At 37.1% G+C, this 22,160-nt stretch overlaps 1 protein-coding gene across 1 annotated transcript; it reads left to right on the top strand.

The window, feature by feature from the left end:
- The first annotated feature begins 8 nt into the window (after positions 1–8).
- Positions 9–21,776, top strand: C1D (C1D nuclear receptor corepressor). Its single transcript, XM_019635620.1, has 5 exons — positions 9–113; positions 15,774–15,920; positions 16,670–16,736; positions 17,050–17,105; positions 19,743–21,776. Exons 2-5 carry the CDS (start codon positions 15,783–15,785, stop codon positions 19,905–19,907), a joined length of 426 nt encoding a protein of 141 aa, XP_019491165.1. The 5' UTR covers positions 9–113; positions 15,774–15,782; the 3' UTR covers positions 19,908–21,776.
- The last annotated feature ends 384 nt before the right edge of the window (positions 21,777–22,160 follow it).

Below are 22,160 nucleotides of genomic sequence, written 5' to 3'. Positions count from 1 at the left end.
AGGAGCGTGAGGTCATCATAGAGCGCCGCTCGCTCAGTGGGCAGAACCGGCGCCTTTTTGACGTCACCGCTGCCCGACTGCTTTCCGGAAGACAGGCGTGGAAAGCCAGTGAGGTATTTTTCAAAGCTGGGGTTTGACTTTTTCTCGTGCTTCTGCAGAAGTCCGCTTTTCTTGTGATGGGGTCCCTCTTTCATCCTCCGGCTGGTTGTGAGGAGCGAGGTCGGGCCTCATAGCTTTCCGCTATTGCGAGCCCTCCCACCTGAGCGCTGGGGTCAGCCTTGTTGCAGGATCCCCACTTCACTTGTCCTGTGGCTGCTGGCAGGTTTTCTGGCTGGGCACCTCACGTCACTCTCTTGGTCTGGCCTTTCGCTTTTTCTTCGCTCCTTAGTTCCGCCTCCCAAATATTAGAAGGCGGAGAATTTAAAAACGCGTGACTTTACAATTGATTTTCATCTGCCTTCAAACCTTGTTTAAAACGGAAGGCCAAAGGGAAAGGTGTAGGAGAGTAACTTTCCTATGTCATCCACTTTTCTTATTTACATTCACGATCACGAACTGCCTGCAGTTGCTATATTAGCCCACCTGAGATGGTGGGTTAATTTCGACCTTCAGTTGCAATCCGTAGTGGATAATCTCAAGAAAGTAGTTTTACTTTATGGCTCAGGAATATTCAGCGAGACTCAAACTTCTGAACTTCTGTTTGCTGTTTGAAAAGATCTTTAATGTCTTCCTGTTTGTTGACTGCAATTCAATTTGGCTTGATAAAGATGTATCTGCCCCAATGAAATGTTTGCTACCCACTTGTTAACATTTGGATTGTCTGACTGTCCGATAGAACTGAGACTTAACTGTATGTTGACGTTGCATCTGAAAATAACCAGTTAATCGCTATTGAAATTCAGAGAACTGCTTGTGATTGGTTGAAATGATAAAACTCGTTGAAAGATAAAATAATGACGGCATGAACAATGTTTTTTCTTTTTCTTTTATTTTCTTATATATATTTTATTTTTCAATTACAGCTGACATACAATATTAGTTTCAGGTGTACAACATAGTGATTAGACATTAATATAATTTACGAAGTGATCACCCCGAAAACTCTATTACCCATCTGACCCTATACATAGTTATTAAAATATTACTGACTATATTCTTTATGCTATACTTTACATCCCCATGACTATTTTGTAACTACCTATTTGTATTTCTTAACCCCTTCTCCTTTTTCACCCACCCCTAACCCCCTTTCCAGCTGGCAACCATCAAAATATTCTCTGTAGCTATGTCTTTGGACAATGGTTTTTCAAAATAATCACAACAAAATTCTTAGTCAAAAGATGTGACAGTCCCCTTCAAGTAGATGTGTTATATGCATTACAATTCAGAGGTAATAGTTTTTCGACTGCTTTTAACTTTTTAAATCACTGTTTCATATGTGTTATCTCAGTTAGCTACTCTTTCCAAACAGTGGAAACCTTAAGTATGGCTCTAAATAGTTCACACTGGATTAGGATATTTGATCATTTTATTACTAATGTATTGAGTGCTAATTGAGCCAGGCATTGTTCTAATAGCTTTACCTGTATTACTCATTTAATGTCAAAATAGTCATAGATACTGTTATAATTGTTTTAGAGATGAGAAAATATAATAAACAAATCCCATAGTTTTCAGAAGATAATTTTGCTTTATAATTTTGAAAACACTTCAAATTAAACATTAGAATTAAACAATAGAAGTAAATTCATTATAATCTGATGTAATTATTCATCTCAATCTTGAGCAATCTTTACAAGTTATATTTTATTTTATTATCAGACTTTGGGATAAATTTGTTTTTAGAGGTTAACATCTTTAAAACGATGAAGTCTATTTTTTCTCAGATTTTACTATAAGTCTGAAGGAGAATTACAGGTGACACTAACATGGACTTAGTGAGAGATTGTATGTACATTTCAGTATTGTATTCTAAGATAATGCAGTGCAAAAAAAGGCATTACAATAATAGAATTCTGGTGCAACACTTGCAGATGTCTCTAGTTCCAAAAAGAATATATATCGGATTTGTTCTCTAGCTTAGTACATAAATATGTGTAACTCTACTTGGCATAGGGATGGAAACAGACCCAGAATGTACATTATTATACGTTTTTTTTTTATCCATGTGGTGACTTCCTAATATTTATAAGTCTAAATTCTATTCTGATATTAAGATTCTCCAAAATTTGGTTCCAGTTTACTTGCACTGGTTTTAGTTAGTTAACAAATAATTACTAAGTAACTGATATGTTGTAAGATACTGTGTTAGTCATGTAAAGGTACAAATGTCATGCAACATTAATTTTGCCTTGAAGGAATAGCCTAGTGGGTAAATAACTGGTGGAAAGTTCTGAGCAGAGGCGTGACATGATCTGATTCAGGTTTTTAACAGGATCATTCTGGCTGCCTGAAGAACAACAGGTTGTTGGAGATAGGGTAGTTGAAAGCCAGGACTTACTAGGAAGTTGTTGGGATAATTCCGATGAGGTGATAGTGGCTTCACAGGGTGGAAAGAAGTGAATATGGCGAGAAGCAGTTCAATTTTGGATGTATTTTGTAGGTAAAGCTAACAGATTTGCTTATGGATTGAATGTGGGTTGTAAGAGTTAAGATGATTGTCAAGGTTTTTGGGCTTGAGCAACTAGAAGGGTGAAAATGTCATTAACTGAGAAGTGGAATACTGGGAGGAGCAAATTTGTGGGGGAAGATTATGAGTTCAGTCCCTACACTTTACATTTGAGATGTTTGTTAGTCATCCAAGTGGAGATGTTGAGTAGGCAGTTGAGTCTGTTAAGTCTGGAATTCTGTGGGGAGGTCATTGCTGGGAAAGAACAATTGGGAGTTGTCAGTGAACAGATGGTATTTAAAATTGTGAAACTGGAAGCAGTCACCAAAAGAGTGAATGTAAACAGAAAAGAGAAGCAGTAGAAGACCTGAGTCCTTAGGTATTTTAAGCCATTATAGGTTTGGGGAGATAAAGAATCAGCAAAAGAGACATGAATAGCTAGGAAGGAAGGAACAAGGACAATTTTGAGAGTGTAGTGTTGTGGAATTCAGGGTGAAGTGGTGTGTTCTATTTTGTCAAACACAGTTGATGGATCAAGTAAAATAAGGATTGACATCTTTGGATTTATCAAGATACACAAGAAGGAGTATTACTGATGGATATACGAATATGATAACTATGTCTGGAAAACCTTGGGAGTAAAGAGGAAGGGGAGACTACTTTTGTTTGTGATATGGGAGCCTTTATGGAGGAGGGGCATTTGATGTGGGTTTAAAGGATTAACAGGTTTCACTAGGACTAAAATACGGGAGAAGGGTGGGGAGGGGTATTCCAAGCAGAGGAAAAAGCCTCACTTCTCTCCCAGTCAGCTGTTTTAAAGATGCTTTTGCGCGTCCTTATCTTCCCTCTGTGCCCCCCATCCAATTCCTCCTGGGTAACCATTGTTGTTCCAGACCTATTGAGCACTGCTCAGAAATTCACAGAAGACACGAATTACTGCTGCCCAACCTCAACTGGGTCATCCTTCAGTTGCCTGACCTCAACTGGTGTGCTCTCTTGGTTTCCTGAGAATTCCTTTATTTATCCCTACTCTCTTTCTTCTATCAGTGAAGAAGACTGATAGGAAAAAAATTGATTCATTTGAAATATGATGTTGGAGGAGAGCTCTATGGATACCTTGGACCATCAGGAAGACAAACAAGTGGGTCCTAGAACAAATTAAGTATGAAACATCCCTGGAGGCAAAAAGGAAAAAGCCGAAGCTGCCCGACTTCAAGCACATCATGAGAAGATGGGGCTCTTTGGAAAAGACAACAATGTTGGGGAAAACAGGAGGCAGCAGGAAAAGAAGACCAACTATGAGATGAATTGACTCCGTGAAAGAAGCCATTAGGCTTGAATCTCCAGGAGCTGAGCAGGGCAGTTGAAGACAGGACATTGTGGTCATCACTTATTCATAGGGTCAGCAGGAGTTGGAGCTTTTAAGAAAACTTAACATGCATATACAAATATGCCTCCACACTCATATATCTTTTTTCTTTAAAACAAATGGGATAGGCTGGCTGAGTGGCGCGATGGTTAAGAACTGGCTTGGAACGCCAGAGGGCCCCGGTTCGGATCCCACATATGAGGGCCAGTGACACTGCCCTCCACAGCGAAGATGCTGAACAACCGCTCAACCTGGAGCTGGGCTGCCGTGAGTCGCCGGCGACGGCGTAGGCTGCAGCCCCTGCTGCAGTGGGTTGCCATGGGCTACCGTATGTAGCCAGCAGCCAGCGTGAGCAGTGAGCGGCTGTCCAGAAGCCGGCGACTGATCTGCCTCACCCGGGAAGAGCGCAATGATGGTGCCAACTTGGGCCAGTGAAGCAACGTCCTCCACAACTAGACTGAAGAACAAAAGGACAGCAACTTGTCTGTTCCCCCTTCCCCCAATTCCACAGCACTGTTCCCATCCCCCCAATTCCCCAATAAAAATCTTAAAACAAAACAAACAAAACAAAACAAATGAGATGTATTATATATCCTGTTCTTCAATTTTTATTCACTTTAATATATCTTAGGCATCTAAGCTCTACTTCGTACTTTTTCACTGCTGTAGCGTTTATTACTGAATGAGTATATCATCATTTATTTAACTAGTCCTTGTTAATGGACACCAAGGTTGTTTTCTGCTTTAAAGTTTTAAAGAGTGTTGCAGTGGATGTCCTTGAATATTATCTTGTTTGAAAATATACATGTTGAGAAGTAAAATTTCTGCATCAAAGAATTTTTACATTTATAGTTTTGAAGCATAGTGCCAAATCGCCCCACAAAAATGCTCAGTTTACACTCCAATTAATAGTGAATGAGAGGCTGTTTCTCCTCACCTTTGCCCATACTAGGTACTATCAATCTTTTTAATTTTTGCTTGTTTGACATGAAAAATGGCATCTTATTTCATTGATTTATGTTTCTTTAATTATGAGTAAGACTGAGTAACATTATGCTTATTGGTCATCTGGATTCCTTTATTTGTGAACTACAGATTTTCTTTGTTCATTTTTCTTTTGGGTTGTAGGGTGTTTTTGTTGTTGTTGTTGTTAAATTGATTTTAGAGGCTTCTTTTATCTGTTTTTATGTCGCAGATATTTTTCCCTAGTTTTCTATTTGACTTTAAACTTGGCTGGTTCGTTTGTTTATTTTCTCATGCATACAATCTTTATAAGGGCCAGGTAAAGATATAAGACATCGGGATTTTATTTATTTATTTATTTTAAAAAAGGAAATTTGTGACATTGGACACATTTAAATGTCAGACTTTGTTGGAAATATTAGTAACACAAATTTCATTTGAAGTCACAGGGTCTGTCTTGTTTTCATGAGAATTTGGTAGCACCCAGTAACCTACCTTCCCACTTGCCCCCAATCATATTTGGAATTAGATAACTGCTTAAGTAGTCTAGACTATACTTTATATTGAGGTATTCCCCAATTTATGAGCTGAGCTATATTCTAAAAGTTAATTTGTGAGTTAGCTATCTAATTTCACTAAAGAAATAATAACATAGATTTTTTTTTAAACTTTGCTCTCAAAGTGTAATCCATGAAGACTAACTTTTCTTTTTTAAAGCAAATTCAAGATGTTATATAAATTTACCCCTATGTATGGGGTCATCGGGAAAGTCATGATGTATTTTTCTGTATTTTTCAATGCAAAAAGTGCGTGATGACTTTCCCAACGACCCAATACTTTTGTATTCATCTTTAAATTACAGGTGTATTTTCAGATATACCTGTTATGCTATTTTCATAGATGGCAAAATTATCAGTAATTTCTTGGTGTCATCTAAATACCCAGTCCCTATTCAGATTTTTTTCTCTCAAAAATATCTTTTTATACTTGGTGTATTTGAACAAGATCTGTAGATTCCATTTGGTTGTTATAGCTTGTAAATCTCCTTACTCTCTTCTTTATCTACCTCTCCTCTTTTTTTTTTTTTTTAGCTGAGCCATCCTGCTCTCCTCCTTTTTTATAATTTGTTTTCTTTGTGCCATTTACTTGTTACAGAAGCCAAGTCAATTGTCCCACAGAGTACTTCTTATTCCAGATTGTGTTTGCTTTCTGGTGGTGGTAACTTGTGTCTCTATCCTCCATATTTCCTGTAAAATGGAGGTTAGCTCTAAACGCTCAATTAGATTCAGATTCGACTTTTTGGGGGAGTTAGGAATGCTACACAGATGGTACTGTGTACATCATGTTGCTTCACAAGAGGAGGTTCATAACATGTTTGTCCAACTTTTAGTGACGTGAATTTGAATTTGAATTTAGTGATGTGTTAAGGTGGTGTCAGCCACACCCCTTTTATAAACTCTATCATAATTTTGTCTGTTGGTGATCACTGCCTAAATCTATACTTTTATTGCGGGCTGCAAAGTGGTATGTTGAAAAAAAATTGTCATTTCTTCCACATTTGTGAGCTGAAATTTGAAGTCTAGTTTTATTACTTGGGAACCTGACAGTCAAGAATAACAAAGCTGCTGTGGGGAAATTCTGTCAGAACATCAACTTGAGATGCCAGGAGTGTACCTTTCTTTGCTGTAGTCTGGTGGCTGAAAGGAGTGTCATGGTCTTCGTGATGTGCCACCTTGGCTAGGCGGCAGCCCCCAGGTAGTCAGTGAAAAACACCAATCTAGCTATTGCTGTAAAGGTAGATGTGATTAACATCCACAATCAGTTGACTAAATTAGGGAGATTATTCTAGATAAACTGGGGTCGGTAGGACTGATGCAATCAGTTGAAAGGCTTTAGAAGCAGAGCTGAGACTTCTCTGACACAAGAGAAACTCCACCTCTGAGCTGCAGCTTCAGCCGGTGGCCAAGAGTTACAGCGTGCCCTTCCTCCAAGGCGCGCTATGCGGATCTCAGAATTACTTAGCCAGCCCCATGATGGTGTAAAACAGCTTCTGGTAATAAATCTCTTCATATATATCCCTACTGCTTCTGCCGCTCTGGTTGAACCCTGGCTGGTACCCACAGCAACTCTCCTGCCTCCTGTTCTCTGACAAAATGGTGTGAGGAGCGGTGGTAAGAGTCAGAGGACCTACTTTGTTGAGGGTAACCATCTAATGAGTTGCTCAGACTGGGAATTCTGAGAGCAATGGGGAGCTGGGCAGAGGGCAGGCTGAGACAACAGGTTTAAACTGGGGCTGCCCTGGGCAAACTGAGACAGAGTCATTCTGTGTGTCAGCCACTGGTGTGTCACCAGTACGATCCAGCCCCCTCAAGGAGCTTACAGTCAAAGTCAAGTAAATCAACAGATGTTACCAGATGGTGTTTTAAGTGACTCGGCAGCTTGTAGTTATGTTTATTCAGACAGAATGGGAGGGTGGCACTCACAGTGAGTGAGCATGGCACATCTGATAGCTATAACCTCAGGAGTGGAAGAGGGGAGCCATGAAAGATGCAGCTCGTCAGACAAGCAAGGGCCACATCATAATGGGCTTGGCACCCATACTGTGGGGTTTGGAACTTATATTCAAAGATGTGGGGAACTATTGCAGCATTTTGTGCAGGGGTGTACCATAGCCAGACTACCTTTATAGAAAAATCATGTTTTGTAGCATTCTAATATTGAGAGTGGAGAACAATTGACAGTAGGAAGGCTACTCAGAGGCTCTCGGAATAATCTAGTCAGTGAGAAGGAGGGAAGCTTGTGGTGTAAGGAGATAGGCAGCCATCCTGACAAGACCGGTTGGATTTGGGGTCTGAGGAAGGAGTTCCTGGCTGGACTGACCTCCCTGAAGTAGAGAATTGAGGGGAGGAGGCAGGGGCGTGACTTCAGTTCTGTGTGTGATGCTGTGCACCCCTCCTTTTGTCTTGTGGGTACTATGGCTTCCATACTGGTGAGAGGAGAGGAGTGGAAATCACATCCTGTAGGGATTACTGGGCAGGGTTTCCCCACCTCTGCCCCTTGGTCTCAGCCAGATCTTGCTGAGGGATGAAGAGAAGCACATTTTCTCTTGCCCTCTTTCACTTTTCCACCTCTGCAGCTGGTGCTTTAAGAGGAGTAGGTGGAGGGTTGAGGAATACCTGCAGAACCCTGGAGCAAAGGTGGGTGAGTTCTGTTCTTATTCTTTGGACATTTTACCCTGTACTACCTTGGGCACGTTATTGAAACTCACTGTGGCTCAATTTCTTGTTTGCAGGAATAGATGAGTTAATTTGTTTGGTGTGCTTAGAATAGCACCTGGCTCTAGGCCGTGGTGTTCAAATGCGAAGACCGTACTTTCACTGGTTCACCCTGGGGTTCCAGTAACAAAGGGAACTGAGGGAAGTTTCTGCAGCTCCCTCCCACACCTTTTCCTGCAGAAGGAACCAATATTCAGGAACTGTGTATATAAAATGTTAGAAGAAATCATTCGAATTAAGGGGAATTTCTGATAATGGAAGAGCCTTTATTTTTTCGTTAGGTAAATGGCAAGTGGTTCAGTTCAGAGTTAACGAGGGTAATTATTCTTACTTACTGCCTCGCTTTCCCTGTTCACCCTAACCCATTTTAACAATAGAGAACTACGTGTTTATTGGGGCTTAGGGTCTGGGGATAATTGCAGGAAAAATCCCCATTATGATTCTAGAGAGGGAAAATATTTTCTAATAGAAAAATTGGATGAAAAAAATTTACATTTAAATAAAGGTGTTTTTGTGTTTTTTATACTTGCAGTATTTGTTAAAAGCCAAAATACTTTACTAAAATATACCTTTTTAAATTTCATGATTTTAATTACAAATTTAATACATGCTTTTTGAAATAAAACTTAATAAATAATGAAGAGTTAAAAAAATAAGTCTGCTTTCATCCTACTCTCTAATTCCTGCCTCTTCTCAGAAAGAATGTCTATTTTTTATGTCTGTTTCCAGATCTTTTTCTACATATCTACAGATACAGGTTTTTAAAAAAAATAAATGGCAACTGTTACACATATTATGTGTTATACACAATATTCTATGACTTTTTTCCAACTTTTTCCCAGTTGAAGAATAGTTAGCTTATTTCCAGTATTTTGTTATAGGTTATTTTGTCAACATGTTTATTGACTGCCCAGGTAGTGCTAGTGAACAAAACGCAAAAATTTCTGCTCTCATCAGGTAGTTACCATATTTGGAGGTGGACAGACAATAAGCAAATGAAATAAATATGTTGGATGCTGTTGAGGATTGTAAGGTAGAGAAAGAGATAGGGAGTGCAGGGCATGATGGGCAGGGTGTACATTTTAAAATAGGGTGGTCAGGAAAGTTTTACCAGTAGGTGACATTTAAGTAAAGATCTGGCAGGTACAGTAATAAGCTCTGAAGCTACAAGTAGGGAAGGGGAGGGAGACAAGAACATTAGTACAAAGGCCCTGAGGAAGGGGCATGCTTGCTGTGATGGGAGAGGAGCAGAAGCCATTGGGGCTGGAGTGGAGTGAGCAAGGGGAGGAGTGGGAGGAGCTGAGGTCACAGAAGGCAAGGAGAGGGCAGATCGTGTTGGGCTCCTTAGGGCATCGCAAGGATTTCGTCTTTTACTCTGAGTGAGGTGGCCAGCGGAGGTATGACATAATCTGACTTAGATTTTGATTGTCCACTCTTTTTTCTTGATAATAAACTCCTTCCCGAAACAAAGGAGACCACTTATTGGGTCTTTGGAAAAGTCATGATGCATGTTTGCAATAGATGGCACGAGTTCATTTTTGGAAGTGCTGGAGTCATTTGCATCTATGTTATTGCTATGTCATTTGACAGCTGACAGTTCTAGCTTCATTCTAAAAAAAATTGAGCGATTTGGTTGAGTTTTGGAGATTTTACAACAAGTTGAAGATGGAAGACCAAACTGCATTTTTGCCATATTTTCCTGTTTTACTTCCATAAAGGGAAGAATGCGCGTAAAGCTTGTGAAAAGTTGCATAAAGTTTATGATGACAATGCTCTACAAGATTGTCAGTGCCAACGATAGTTCACGAAATTCCGTGCTGGTGATTTTGATCTCAACAACGCTCCTCGGTCAGGGAGGCCCACCGAGGTTGATGATGACAAAATAAAGGCATTGATCGAGTCAAACCCACGTTACATGACATGAGAGATTACAGAAACATTGAACATTCATCATTCAAGTGTTCGCGACCACCTGAAGAAGCTGGGATACGTAAGCAAGCTCGATATTTGTGTTCCTCATGAACTCAAAGAAGTTCATTTGACGCCGTGTATAGACATCTGCAATATGCTCATTAGATGTGAGGAAAATGATTCTTTTTTGAAGCGACTGATAACTGGTGATGAGAAGTGGATTGTTTACAACAATATGGTACGCAAATGGTCTTGGTCCCAATGTGATGATTCGCCTCAAACGACATCAAAAGCAGACATTCATCAGAGGAAGGTTATGCCCTCAGTGTGGTGGGATTTTAAAGGTGTCGTGTTTTTCGAGCTCCTACTAAGGAGCCAAACAATCAGTTCAAATGTGTACTATTGGCAATTGGACAGTTTGAATGAATCCATCATCCAGAAACGTCCAGAGCTGGTTAATTGTAAAGGAGTTGTGTTCCATCGCGACAGTGCGAGGCCACACACAAGCTTGATCACTCATCAAAAATTACTGGAGCTTGGATGGGATGTGTTGCCACACCCACCATACTCGCCTGACCTTCCGCCATCAGACTTCCACTTGTTTCGCTCTCTTCAAAACTTGCGTGGTATAACGTTCAATTCAGATGAGGCTGTAAATCATCATCTTGTTCAGTTTTTCACAAATAAAGACAGGTCCTTCTATGAACGAGTAATTATGAAGCCCACTGAAAGATGGCAAAAGGTTATCGAACAAAATGGGCAATATATCATTGATTGATCTTTGTTCTTTATATAAATAAATGACCTTTGAGAAACAGAGACAAAATACGTCATGACTTTTCCAAAGACCCAATAGGAGGCTATTGCAACAATAGAGGCAAAGCACAAATAAAGATGGCGTGGACTGGCTTGGACCAGGGTGGCAGCTATAGAGTTGATAGGATGAGGTTAGATTCTGAATATGTTTTGAAGATAGGGTGAGAGAGAAGAGTCAAGGACCACTCTGAAATTTTAGGGCAGAACAATTGGAAAAGTGGATTTAACCATGAAATGAGATGGGGGAAGACTGCAGCAGGCCAGATTAGGAATTTGGCTTTGGGCACATCATGCTTGAGAATCTATTAACATTTAACCACAGGTACTGCGTTTGGGGTTGGCAATGTAAATTTGGAGTTCAGTGGGGTGGGCAGGGCTGGAGATACAAACTTGGGATTCATCAGTTTATTAATATAATTTAAAGCACTGAGCTCACCTAGGGAGTAAATTTGAAAAAAAGAGAATCAAAGACAGCCCTTGGGGCACTTCAGGGGTAAGAAGCTGAGGACGTGAGAAGGATGCAGCAAAGGAGACCAAGAAATCATCCAGTCGGTAGGAGGGAGAAAATGTGATGCTCTGGAAACCAAATGAAGGGAGTCAAGGATGTTAAATGATGAGAGCTGGAACTTCACCATTGAATTTAACAATGCGGCTGTGGGTGACCTTGAGAAGAGCAATTTTGAGTGATAAGTAGGGGGCCTGTTTGTAGTATTGGGTTGTCGGAAAAGTCATGATGTATTTTTTTTTCTATGGTTTACGTTGCAAAAATGCTCATGACTTTTCTGACAGTCCAATAGATTGAAGAAAGAATGGAGAGAAATTGGGACTGTTAGTATAAGCAACTCTTTTGAGGAGTTTGTTCTAAGAGGGAGATAGAAAATGGGGCTTTAGCTGCAGTGGGATATGAAGTCAAAATGTTTCTTTTGTTTTTTGTCTAAAATGGAGAAATAAAATGTTTTAAACTTTATGGGTAATGATTCAGCAGAGGGAAAAATTGATGCAAGATAAAGTGGAGGAAATGCAAAGAGTTTGAGGAGTCCATTTTAATAAATTTCTTTAGACCAGATTTTAAGAGGATTTCCTGAGTTAAAGGATATGTGCATGTAAAAAATCTGTACCAACTTATATTCTATCTTTAGTGTATATACCCTTGCTAACATTGAACTTTGATAATCTTTAAAATTATTGCCAACCTGATGGGTGATGTCTTCATCATTTTAATTTGTTTTATGCTTTGTAGGAACTCTGTATAATCTAAGCCTTTGTTATATTTTTGGCAAATATTTTCTCCCAGGCTGTTTCTTTTAACTTTGCTTATGCTATACTTTTACCATATAGATATTTTTTTCAGTTTTTATGTGAAGTCTGTCAGCCATTTCCTTTTATAGCATTTGGGTTTCATTTGGGTTATATAAATATTTTATATAATCTTTTAATATGTTTATTCTTTTAATTCATCTGGAGCTTTTGTGTATGTTATGAAATAGGTATTTTAAGTTTTCCATCTTCTTCTGTGTTCTTAACCAGTTAAATACCATAGGAATTAACTGTTTCTTGGGTTTGGAAGAAATGACCTATAATATCTTTTAGGCTTGGCTATTTTGGGAGGGTAGATGTTTTGATTTATTTTCAGTTTGTTTCCCCTCTGGTTAATGATATATTTATTTAGTTTATGCACTTCTTTTTAGGTTAGTTTTGATTATTGTTTTTTTTCTCCCAGCACCTTATTTTTATCTATATTTTCAAATTTATCGATTTAAGATTTTACATAAAGAGAAGAATACCGAGTCTTTATGTTTGCAGCATGTCCCTTGTACTTGCACCTGTATCTGGGCAGCAGATGCTGGAGCCGTCTTTTCACAGCGCTGGAGACTGGGTTAGCTGTTTTCAGCCCTCGTGGCCCAGCTCTTGCTGCCCTTCATCTTTGGGTTATTTCTAGATGCTCTTCTTTTGTTCGTAAGGGATTGCAGACTGTTTCCTATCAGTCTGATCCAATTTGCTCTTTAGCTTACAAGAATTTCTACTGATTTCTACTGTTGTCTCTTGAGGTCTGCTGGTGGGTACCTGCCTCTCTTGGTTTCCAGCATTATTATGGACTTATTTATATATTTCTTCTGTCATTCTGGAGACATTTTTGGGAAGGATGGGAGGCAAATACGTATTTCCAGTCAGTTTTTTGAAATAGGAAGTCACAATTCTTTCCTCTCTGTGTGTGTGTGAGTGTGTGTGTGTGTTTTATTATAGTTCTTTATTTAATTGCAGGTTGGTTGCACAGTAGTTGAATAGTCACTTTGCAGCACGAGTAGTGATAGTCAGATGGACTTCACTTTTTTTTTTTTTAGATGAACCCGGATGTCTCAGTGAAATATATATACTCGTTGAATAGAAATGTTGATATATTGTGACTAAATATTGAAATAGTACTTTTTCTTTTTTTTTTAATTAGCTGAGCCATCCTGCCACCTGTTGGCAGCTCAGTGGCAGCTCAGCTCGGGCCGGACTCGAACTGCTGTTGCTTGGAGCTCATACCCTTGAGCGAGCTCTTAACCAACTGAGCCACTCGGCCGGCCCTTGAAATAGTACTTTTAAAACTTAAATGGCATAGTCATAACGTTTAGAATTCTAAGGGTCTTTACAGATCATTAGACCAACTGCCTGATTTTATGGATGAGGTATTTGAGGCCCAGAGAGATTCAGTGATTTATCTCAGGTGACAAAGTCAGTGATCAAGCAAGATGGAAAGCGCAAGTCTTTTTCCTTCAGTTCTGCTATGCTATTTGCTATTTTACACATTCTTGCTATTCTCCCCAACTATGTAATGAGAGGTATTTTCAGCTAATAAAATTTTTTTTAAACCTAAAGATGGTACATATGGCTTAGAATTGCTTCTGAAATTTGGTCTTAGATACCATATGAAATACATTGATGTGGATTTTGCTTTTTCTCATGTAGATATTACATATTGTGATATAAATGTGAATTTTAAAAGGATGGGCTGTCAAAGTATGCTCTAGCCTAAATGAAAACCATACACCATATTTCCCCATGTATAAGACGCTCCCATGTATAAGACGCACCTTAATTTGGGGGTCCGAAATTTGGAAAAAAAATGTATTACATAAAGTTATTGAACTCAAGTTTTATTCATCATAAAATTCATACAACTCCTCATCACTGTCAAAACTCCCAACCATTAGCTTGTCCTCATCTGTGTCTGATGACGAATCACTGTCTTCATATATTGCGTCTCAGGGCCTTCTTCTGCTGTGGCGTTTTCAGTAGGGTTTCTTCTTTCCACAGCCAGTCTCAGATTGTTTTCTCAGTTGGAGGAGGACCAAACTTACGTTCAGCAGCACGATTTCCATTCACTTTTGCAAACTGGATCACTTTTAACTTGAATTCAGCACTGTATGAAAATCTTTTCTGAGCCATTTCTGGGCAGAATGTGGCAAAACGTAACCTACCATAATATACCAGTAACAAGTGTGAAACAATGAGCGCAAAGACAACAAGCACGAAAAAGCGGGAAATGCAAGTAAAAAGTCTACAACCACTGTATAAGATGCACCCAGTTTTTAGACCCTAAATTTTTCGAAAAAGGGTGCATCTTATTCTCCGAAGTTTCTTCTTTTCTGCTTTATGTGATTTGTTGACTTTTTGAATTTTTAATTAAAATTTTAAAGAAGCTTAAGGAGTATATATATATATATATATATATATATATATATATATATATATATATATATAACTAGGCTTGAAAATGATTTTGGTGATAAATAATCACAAAATATTTTAGACCTAGGATTTCTCACTTTTTAATTTAATATACCATGCTGCTAGATCAACACCTAAATCTAGAAGGACTAAAATATATAAGTTTTTTTTTTTAAAAAAAGAGCCGTACTTATCATTTTTTTCCAGCAAGCATTAGGGGATATACTTATCACAGTTTCATGGCTTTGCTTGGTCTTTAATTTCAACAAAGTTTTTTGTTTTTTTTTTAAAGATTTTATTGGGGAATTGGGGGAGGGGAACAGTGTTGGGGAATTGGGGAAGGGGACCAGCCAAGTTGTTGTTCTTCAGTCTTCGTTGTGGAGGGCGCCAGTTGCCATCTGACTTCCCATCGGCAGCTTGTGGCTTCTAAGCTCCAGGTGCTGTGTTCAATCTTAGTTGCGGGTGGGCGTAGCTACCATCCCATGAGGGAGACAAACCCAGCAGCCTTTTTAAGAGCCCACACTCTATTCACTGAGCCATCTGGGTGGCAGCTCAGCTCAAGGTGCTGAGTTCAGTCTTAGTTGCGGGTGGGCATAGCCCACCATCGAACAGGCAATCTTGTTGTTACACCAGCTGAGCCATCCTGCCACCTGTTGGCAGCTCAATGACAGCTCAGCTTGGACACAGCGTTACTGGCCCATGTGGGAACCGAACTGGTGGCCCTGTTGCTCAGAGCTCGCGCTCTTAAGCCAAGTCTTAACCAACTGAGCCACTCAGCCAGCCCAACAGAAAGTTTTTTAAATGTTGGATTTTGATTATGTTTGGTATTCATGTCTTTAGTTCTTGAAAAGCATTGAGGGTTTGGTGTGTGTAGCATCAGTGAACTTGGGTGGCTCTGTCTCCCCCACCCTCCATTGTCCCCAAGCAACTTAAGAAGAGGGCAAGTTTGAATGTAGTTGCTCTAGAATTACATTCTAAGATTTGTTTAATTATCTTCAGGTGTTAACTCTTTTAGCACTTTTGAAATACATGATATGATGTATTGATTTTTTTCTTGTAAACTAAAGAGCAGTCTGTGCCTTCAGTATAAATTCTAAGAATTTACTTTTTTTTCCAGTTGTTCATAATGGCAGCAGAGGAAATTAATGAAGACTATCCAGCAGAAATTCATGAGTATTTATCAACATTTGAGAATTCTATTGGTGCTGTAGATGAGATGCTGAAGACCATGATGTCTGTTTCTAGAAATGAGCTGTTGCAGAAGGTACTTTAAAATGTATTTTAAAAATGTAATTCCTAAAAGTGAAATTTATAAAACCAAGTGCTGTGGTAGGAAACATATAGAAGAAGAAATAGATTAATGATGTATGCTCCTTTCCTTTTTTATTTAATTTTATGTGTTTAGGTATTTTAGGGGGAAAAATACAAAACAACTTTAGGAAATAACTCTTAACTATATTTTTATTTTGACTTTATTTGGTTTTGAAAAAAAAGGAGCACTCACAGCATTCTTTTTGACAGACTCTATCATTGACCTTTTAAGTATTACAATGATGTTATCAAGGTTTCTGGAAACCCTATAGGACAAAAAGAGTAAATTGACTTTGACAGCCTAAAACAAATCTCATTATGTTTCTTCTGTCTTTGGTATTGCCTAAGCATTTTAGCCGGCCTCTTATACATAAATGCATCATGTACCATGTTTATATTGATAAATTAATTTTGACGTACAAAGCCCAGATCATGACTCCTGAAATTAAAATAATTCAAAAGAATTTTTCTTGGATTATGCACATTCCTTGTCTAACTAAAGATGGTACCCTGAATTGAAAATTTGTGGGCAAAAATCACTGGTTAACAAAACCTCTTCTGCAAATTATTTCCAGATCATTTGGTTATTGGATTATAGGAAGTGAAAAAAACATTTCTTTGATACATTGGGCTTGGTGAAAGTTTAAAATATTATGTGATGGTGCTGAAAGTTTGTATTCCTTTCTCTCTCTCTTTTAATAGTTGGACCCACTTGAACAAGCAAAAGTGGATTTAGTTTCTGCTTACACATTAAATTCAATGTTCTGGGGTAGGTATATTACTTTGGAGTTAATCAGAAAGCAAATTATTTATTGTGTCAAAGGTGATTTATTTTTTAATGCTAGCAATTTATATACAATTATACTTTATGGCAACTTTAATAGTCAGATATTTATTTCTTTTAAATCAGAATACCAGATGCCTGTGAGCCACACATACATTTATTATTACATAAAAGTTGAATCATTTAAGATTTAATCTATCACTTGTGTGACTTTTTTAGTGTGTAACTAGAATTTCTTTAATGAATGTTCTTAATTAACATACACACCATTTTATTTCATGAAATCTTTCTCTTGTAGTTTATTTGGCAACTCAGGGAGTTAATCCTAAGGAACATCCAGTAAAGCAGGAATTGGTAAGATTGCAGTGGGTTTCTTTTTACTTTACATGTCTGTTTGTTGTAGTATTCCTGACGTTCAAGTCACAGTGCCTTTATCATACTAATTGTGGGGAACAAAATTATTTAGAGATGGAATTGTGAAAGTGAGTCAGATTTCATCATGTCTTTAGTTTTTCTTTTTCTTACCTTTGTCAGAGAATTGGTGTTCCATATATTACATAAATCTCTGGTTGGGAAAATGTTACGATTCTAGTAATTATTTATAACTTCCATATTATTTTTCCTATAAATTCTTGAAATCCTGTTCATGTCTACAACTGCTTTTTTTTTTTTTAAACTCTTACACAATTCTTAAAAGTATATTCTAGTTGATTTACTAGCAAAGACGGGAAAGTTTCTCCCCCACCTTTTCAATTCTTCCATTAATTCATTTTCTCAGCAGTAAAGAATCCAGTTCAGCAACAAAGCTAAAAGCTTTTTTGGCACCAGTTGTATGTGTACTGTCCAGTAATTCCGCATTAGTGACATATTTACAACCTGTAATAAATCTTCTAGGTTTGTCTTTGTATTCCATTTAGATGTATAAGTATAGTATATAAGGTCTGGTATCTTAGAGATTTGCTGACTTCAAAAATTAAATCAAATCATTCAATTTGAAAGAGAAAAAATAGCAATCAAACTTATGGTAACCTCCTCGACTTGGCTTTATGAATAAGAATATTAATAAATTTATTTGTGTTTATAAAATATAAGGTAAATATGTATGTGAAATACACTTGACACTGTATTATTGTCCTCAAATCTTACGGTAGTTGATACGTATGTTACATACAACTTAGTGAAGTACTTGGTCATTTGTTTTTTTAAAAATGAGTAAACCAGATCTGTTTTCTTCATTTTGTTAGTGTGTAGACTAAGACATTATCTTCTTTTAAAGTTCTTGGGGGAAAAGTAAATTTATTTTTAAGTACAGAAATTGTGAAGAATATTTACAGCAAAAATATAAAACCATATAATACACAGATTGTGATTTGCGCAGTGATACTGGCTTTAACTCCTAAGAAGTATGCATTGTGTCACCTGTTTTCAACTTTCTAATATGGACTTTACATTTGTAAAATTTCCCTTTTTTCCTTTAACACAAAGTTAGTTGGAGTATTTTAATAGTTGGTTCTGTCATTGGAAAAGGATAAAATCATCTCTCTTCTTTCTTTCTCAGAACCCACTTTATGGAGGAGTACATTCATATTCTGGACAAGGGTTGACAAATAAAAAGCATACATAAACCTATTCTCATTTTCTGACCTTGTGACAGACATCACTAATTGATCACAGAGTTCATGTGTGAGAAATACATCGTGAATGGGGAAAGGCATTGAAAATAGTCAATTTATTCATTTAACAAATATTTGAGTGCCTGTTAGGAACCAGGCATTATTTCCAAGTGAGGCAATTCCCCAGTGAATAAAGCTGATAAATATCCCTGCCCTGTGGCAGATACCAGGCAATCTAGTGGAGGGAGATGAATGCTTAACATAAACAAAGAATAGATATATGAATATATAGTATGATAGAAAGTTATATGTTATGGGGAAAAAATTTAAAATAGCACATGGTGGGGGGATTGGAGAGCTTGGCTAGGGTTGCGGTTTTAAATGGTAATGGCAGGGCCTGTTCCCAGGGTTAACATTTGAACTGACTGGAAGTGGGGGTGGGGTGGCGAGTGGCAGTGCAGATAGATCTTTGACAGAGGTCATCCCAGGCAGGGCTGGAGTGGGTGTGCATTGTGAGGACTTGGGCTTTTACTCTGAGAGAAATAGGTGGCCTTGAGAGGATTTTGAGCAGAGTTGTCAGTCTTTTACAATAGAAGAGTTCTAAGGTTCTGCAATTTTTGTGTATGTTTATATAACTGTTTTGATTATTTCAATGAAGCTTGCTTTTAAGCAGTGATCAATCATTTACTGTGCTATTTTATGGCTCTCATCACTTTTATTTCTCCAACTGAAGTGTAGAATAGCTCTTTATTCTGATTAATGGGCTCAGAAGATTTTAATGGTACGGCAACTTATTATGTTTCTCACCTTGTTAAGTCTGATTAGAACTGTGTATGTCATTAGAAAATATGTGCTTATCAATCACAGTTATGAAATTGAATACAGGGTCTTGTATTTTCATTCTGCTTATTTTAATTGTGACACTAGAAGGTAACATAAAATAAATCCTGCCTCATCCATTTGCTGTTTAGAAAAATTTTCAGAGTTTAGTTTATATGTTGCAAATATATGAGAGCTCTCTCTTAGATTGTCGACTTCAGGTAAATAAGAGTTAATATGTGGATTTAGGTTAATGCTAAATTAAAGAATGTATAACCACATAGAAACAGTTCATCTCTGTAGTAATGTCTTAGTATAGATCTCCCTCTTTTGAAACACTCAGAACACATCTGAAATGACTTTTTAATGTCCGTATACTCCCAGACTATGAACTCGAGGAGGGCAGGGAGCAAGTTGATCCTCTTCCCTTGCACTTACTAGCTCCATTCCATAGGCAATAAATACACATCTGTTGAGTTAAACTGAGGTAGTGTAATAAACTTAGTGGGGTGAGCAGCCTAGTAAATCTATTGCCTTCTCTTTTTGTTTTGTCTTTAAGGAAAGGATCAGAGTGTACATGAACAGAGTCAAGGAAATAACAGACAAGAAAAAGGCTGGCAAGCTGGACAGAGGTGCAGCTTCAAGATTCGTAAAAAATGCCCTCTGGGAACCAAAGCCTAAAAATGCATCCAAAGCTGCCAATAAAGGAAAAAGTAAAAATTAACATTTTGGTTTTGGTGTGCACATATTCAAGAAGTACATCATTTTTATTGTTTTACATGATGACTATGTGGCAATGAAAAGTTTAAATGTATTCCTTATTGAATTCGTGTATAAAATTTACATTTAAATTTGTAATGCTAAATACTTTTCCCCCCCAGAAAGATTATGTTATCTTTATCGATTTTCCTATAGAGTACTATGAAGTTTTTAACATTGTGGTATGTTTTATATTTATAGTTTATCATGTCTCTTGACAGGACTTTTATTTTCTTATGTAGGTCAATCTTTCAAGTACCATTTTATAAGCAACTATGAAATTTAAGTTAAATGTTCTTTGTAAACATTTGTCTATTTTAAATGAATAATGACTTTATGAAGTATGCTATCTGAAGGCTGAAGTTATAAATACATCTGTTTTCACTGTATATAAGAAAAAAATGACTTAATGTCCATTTTTTTTCTGTGTAGTTACTTCATGTTTTCATGATTTTGGGAATTGCTTCTTTTGATATTTGAAGTGTGAATTTAAGACTTTAAGTCTATACTTTAATTCTTGGCACTTCGCCTCTGTGTCCCATTTAAAGTAAAATATATTCTCATTCATTTTAGGTGGGAAATGAGGTTGTGTATTGATGGCTGAATTTTGGCATCATGGCTATGTCCTATCAATAAAGGCTGTAAATATTGTGCAGCTGACCTGTTTATTTTTCTCTTTTGAGTAAACTTGCCCTTGAAATTAGGAAGATAGGTTTTAGAAATCATTAGGAATATAGACATTCCTATATTCCTATGAGTTTTCTTGACATGTAGTGCCCAGTTTTCTTGGTCTCAATTTTCAGATTGTTTTGATTACATGTTTTTTGAGGCTATATCAAGTATATACAAGTTGTTTTGGAACAACTTTCTATGTTGTATAACACCACTTAAGCAGAGGAGAAATCCAAATGAGATTACATTGTGTTTATGTTCTGATTTATTTTTCTAATATTTGTCACAGAATTCTATGCACTAAAATTATTTTTTATGTCTAACCCATGAATTTTAACTGTATTCCCTCAGTGCTCTCAGTCTTTGAATCCACAGCATTATGTGTAGGAATGCCAAGAACAGTAAAGTACTTTAAGTTTTGAAAAAGAAGTTAAAATTTTCTGTGTGATTAATTCTCCATAAGTAACCTTGAATAAATGGATTTCTTGATTTATGGTAGCGTATATTGGAAATGGTCTTAAAATGTAATGGATTTTGTGAAGCATGTTGAACTCTTTCTCTGACACATGAAGAGGAAGTCACTGATAGATGCAGAAAGTCTCCCGGCTCAGATGTCAGACAGTTTTCGAAGTGGAAGAACATTTATAGTTACTTCCCTTTTTTTCACCTTCTTTCTCTCAAATTTTTGGCTTTTTAAAAAAATAACTTATTGATGAGAGAATTAAACTTATTAAAATAAAGTGTAGTGTACACATGCCTTATTTATTAGAAACCTATAGCTTGCATTTCTATATTTTTTCTAATTTCATAAACAAAAAAGTTAAAAATGTCATATAGTTACAGAAAATCATTAGCCAAATTATTGGTTTGTGAAAGTCCAACTCTGTATTCTGTTAAATTGAAGATTCTTAGGTAAATAGGCCTTTCAGTGTTTATTAGTAGAAATAAAAAACAGTTTGAATGTATTCTACTTTGTTATATATAATTTTAAATACTTAGCACATAATAAGGAGCTGAATGGTAGTAGTGCATTGGGTTGCTTATTTCTTGTTTATTCATTTCACAAATATTTAATGACATTTACATTGTCAAATACTGTGTTAATTTCCAATTAAGACAACTCCAGCCTTTATTCTATTTTTATAAAGTGTTGTGAAAGAAGTCTTTTTGTTCAATTCAGTTTTTCAGAGTTACTGGAAAATTTATGACAAATTGTGCTTATTAACCTTAGTCAGAACCATAAAGGGTGAGGGGTTGATCTATTTGACTACGGTGCAGTTATTAACATAGTTTGTTCCAAATGACAGTCTGCTCTAAGTTTAGATGTTAATTACACCTTTTATTAATCTCTTTGGGAATTAACAAGTTGGAGAGGTTATAGCTATAGATATTTTTAAGGTTAGAATTATAGACTATTAATCTAATACTAAATAATGAGATTTTGTCTTTTAATATTATTTTAAGTACAGTTTTCTTCTTGTTCATAGTTGCAGGATGGGAATTCATTTTAGTAAAGTAGAATATGTTAAGAGGAAAATTGAAGCTT

The sequence above is a fragment of the Hipposideros armiger genome, unplaced genomic scaffold (assembly GCF_001890085.2).
Source record: "Hipposideros armiger isolate ML-2016 unplaced genomic scaffold, ASM189008v1 scaffold_2, whole genome shotgun sequence".
Lineage (NCBI taxonomy): Eukaryota > Metazoa > Chordata > Mammalia > Chiroptera > Hipposideridae > Hipposideros > Hipposideros armiger.
Note: the sequence above shows the minus strand (reverse complement) of the source record. Positions and strands in the feature narration are given on the sequence as shown.

Excerpts from the sequence above, each read along its gene's own strand:
- C1D (XM_019635620.1), top strand. The coding sequence starts at position 15,783 with ATGGCAGCAGAGGAAATTAATGAAGACTATCCAGCAGAAATTCATGAG. Across the intron at positions 15,921-16,669 it reads GAAATGAGCTGTTGCAGAAG|TTGGACCCACTTGAACAAGC; the intron begins GTACTTTAAAAT and ends CTCTTTTAATAG. Across the intron at positions 17,106-19,742 it reads ATCCAGTAAAGCAGGAATTG|GAAAGGATCAGAGTGTACAT; the intron begins GTAAGATTGCAG and ends TTTGTCTTTAAG.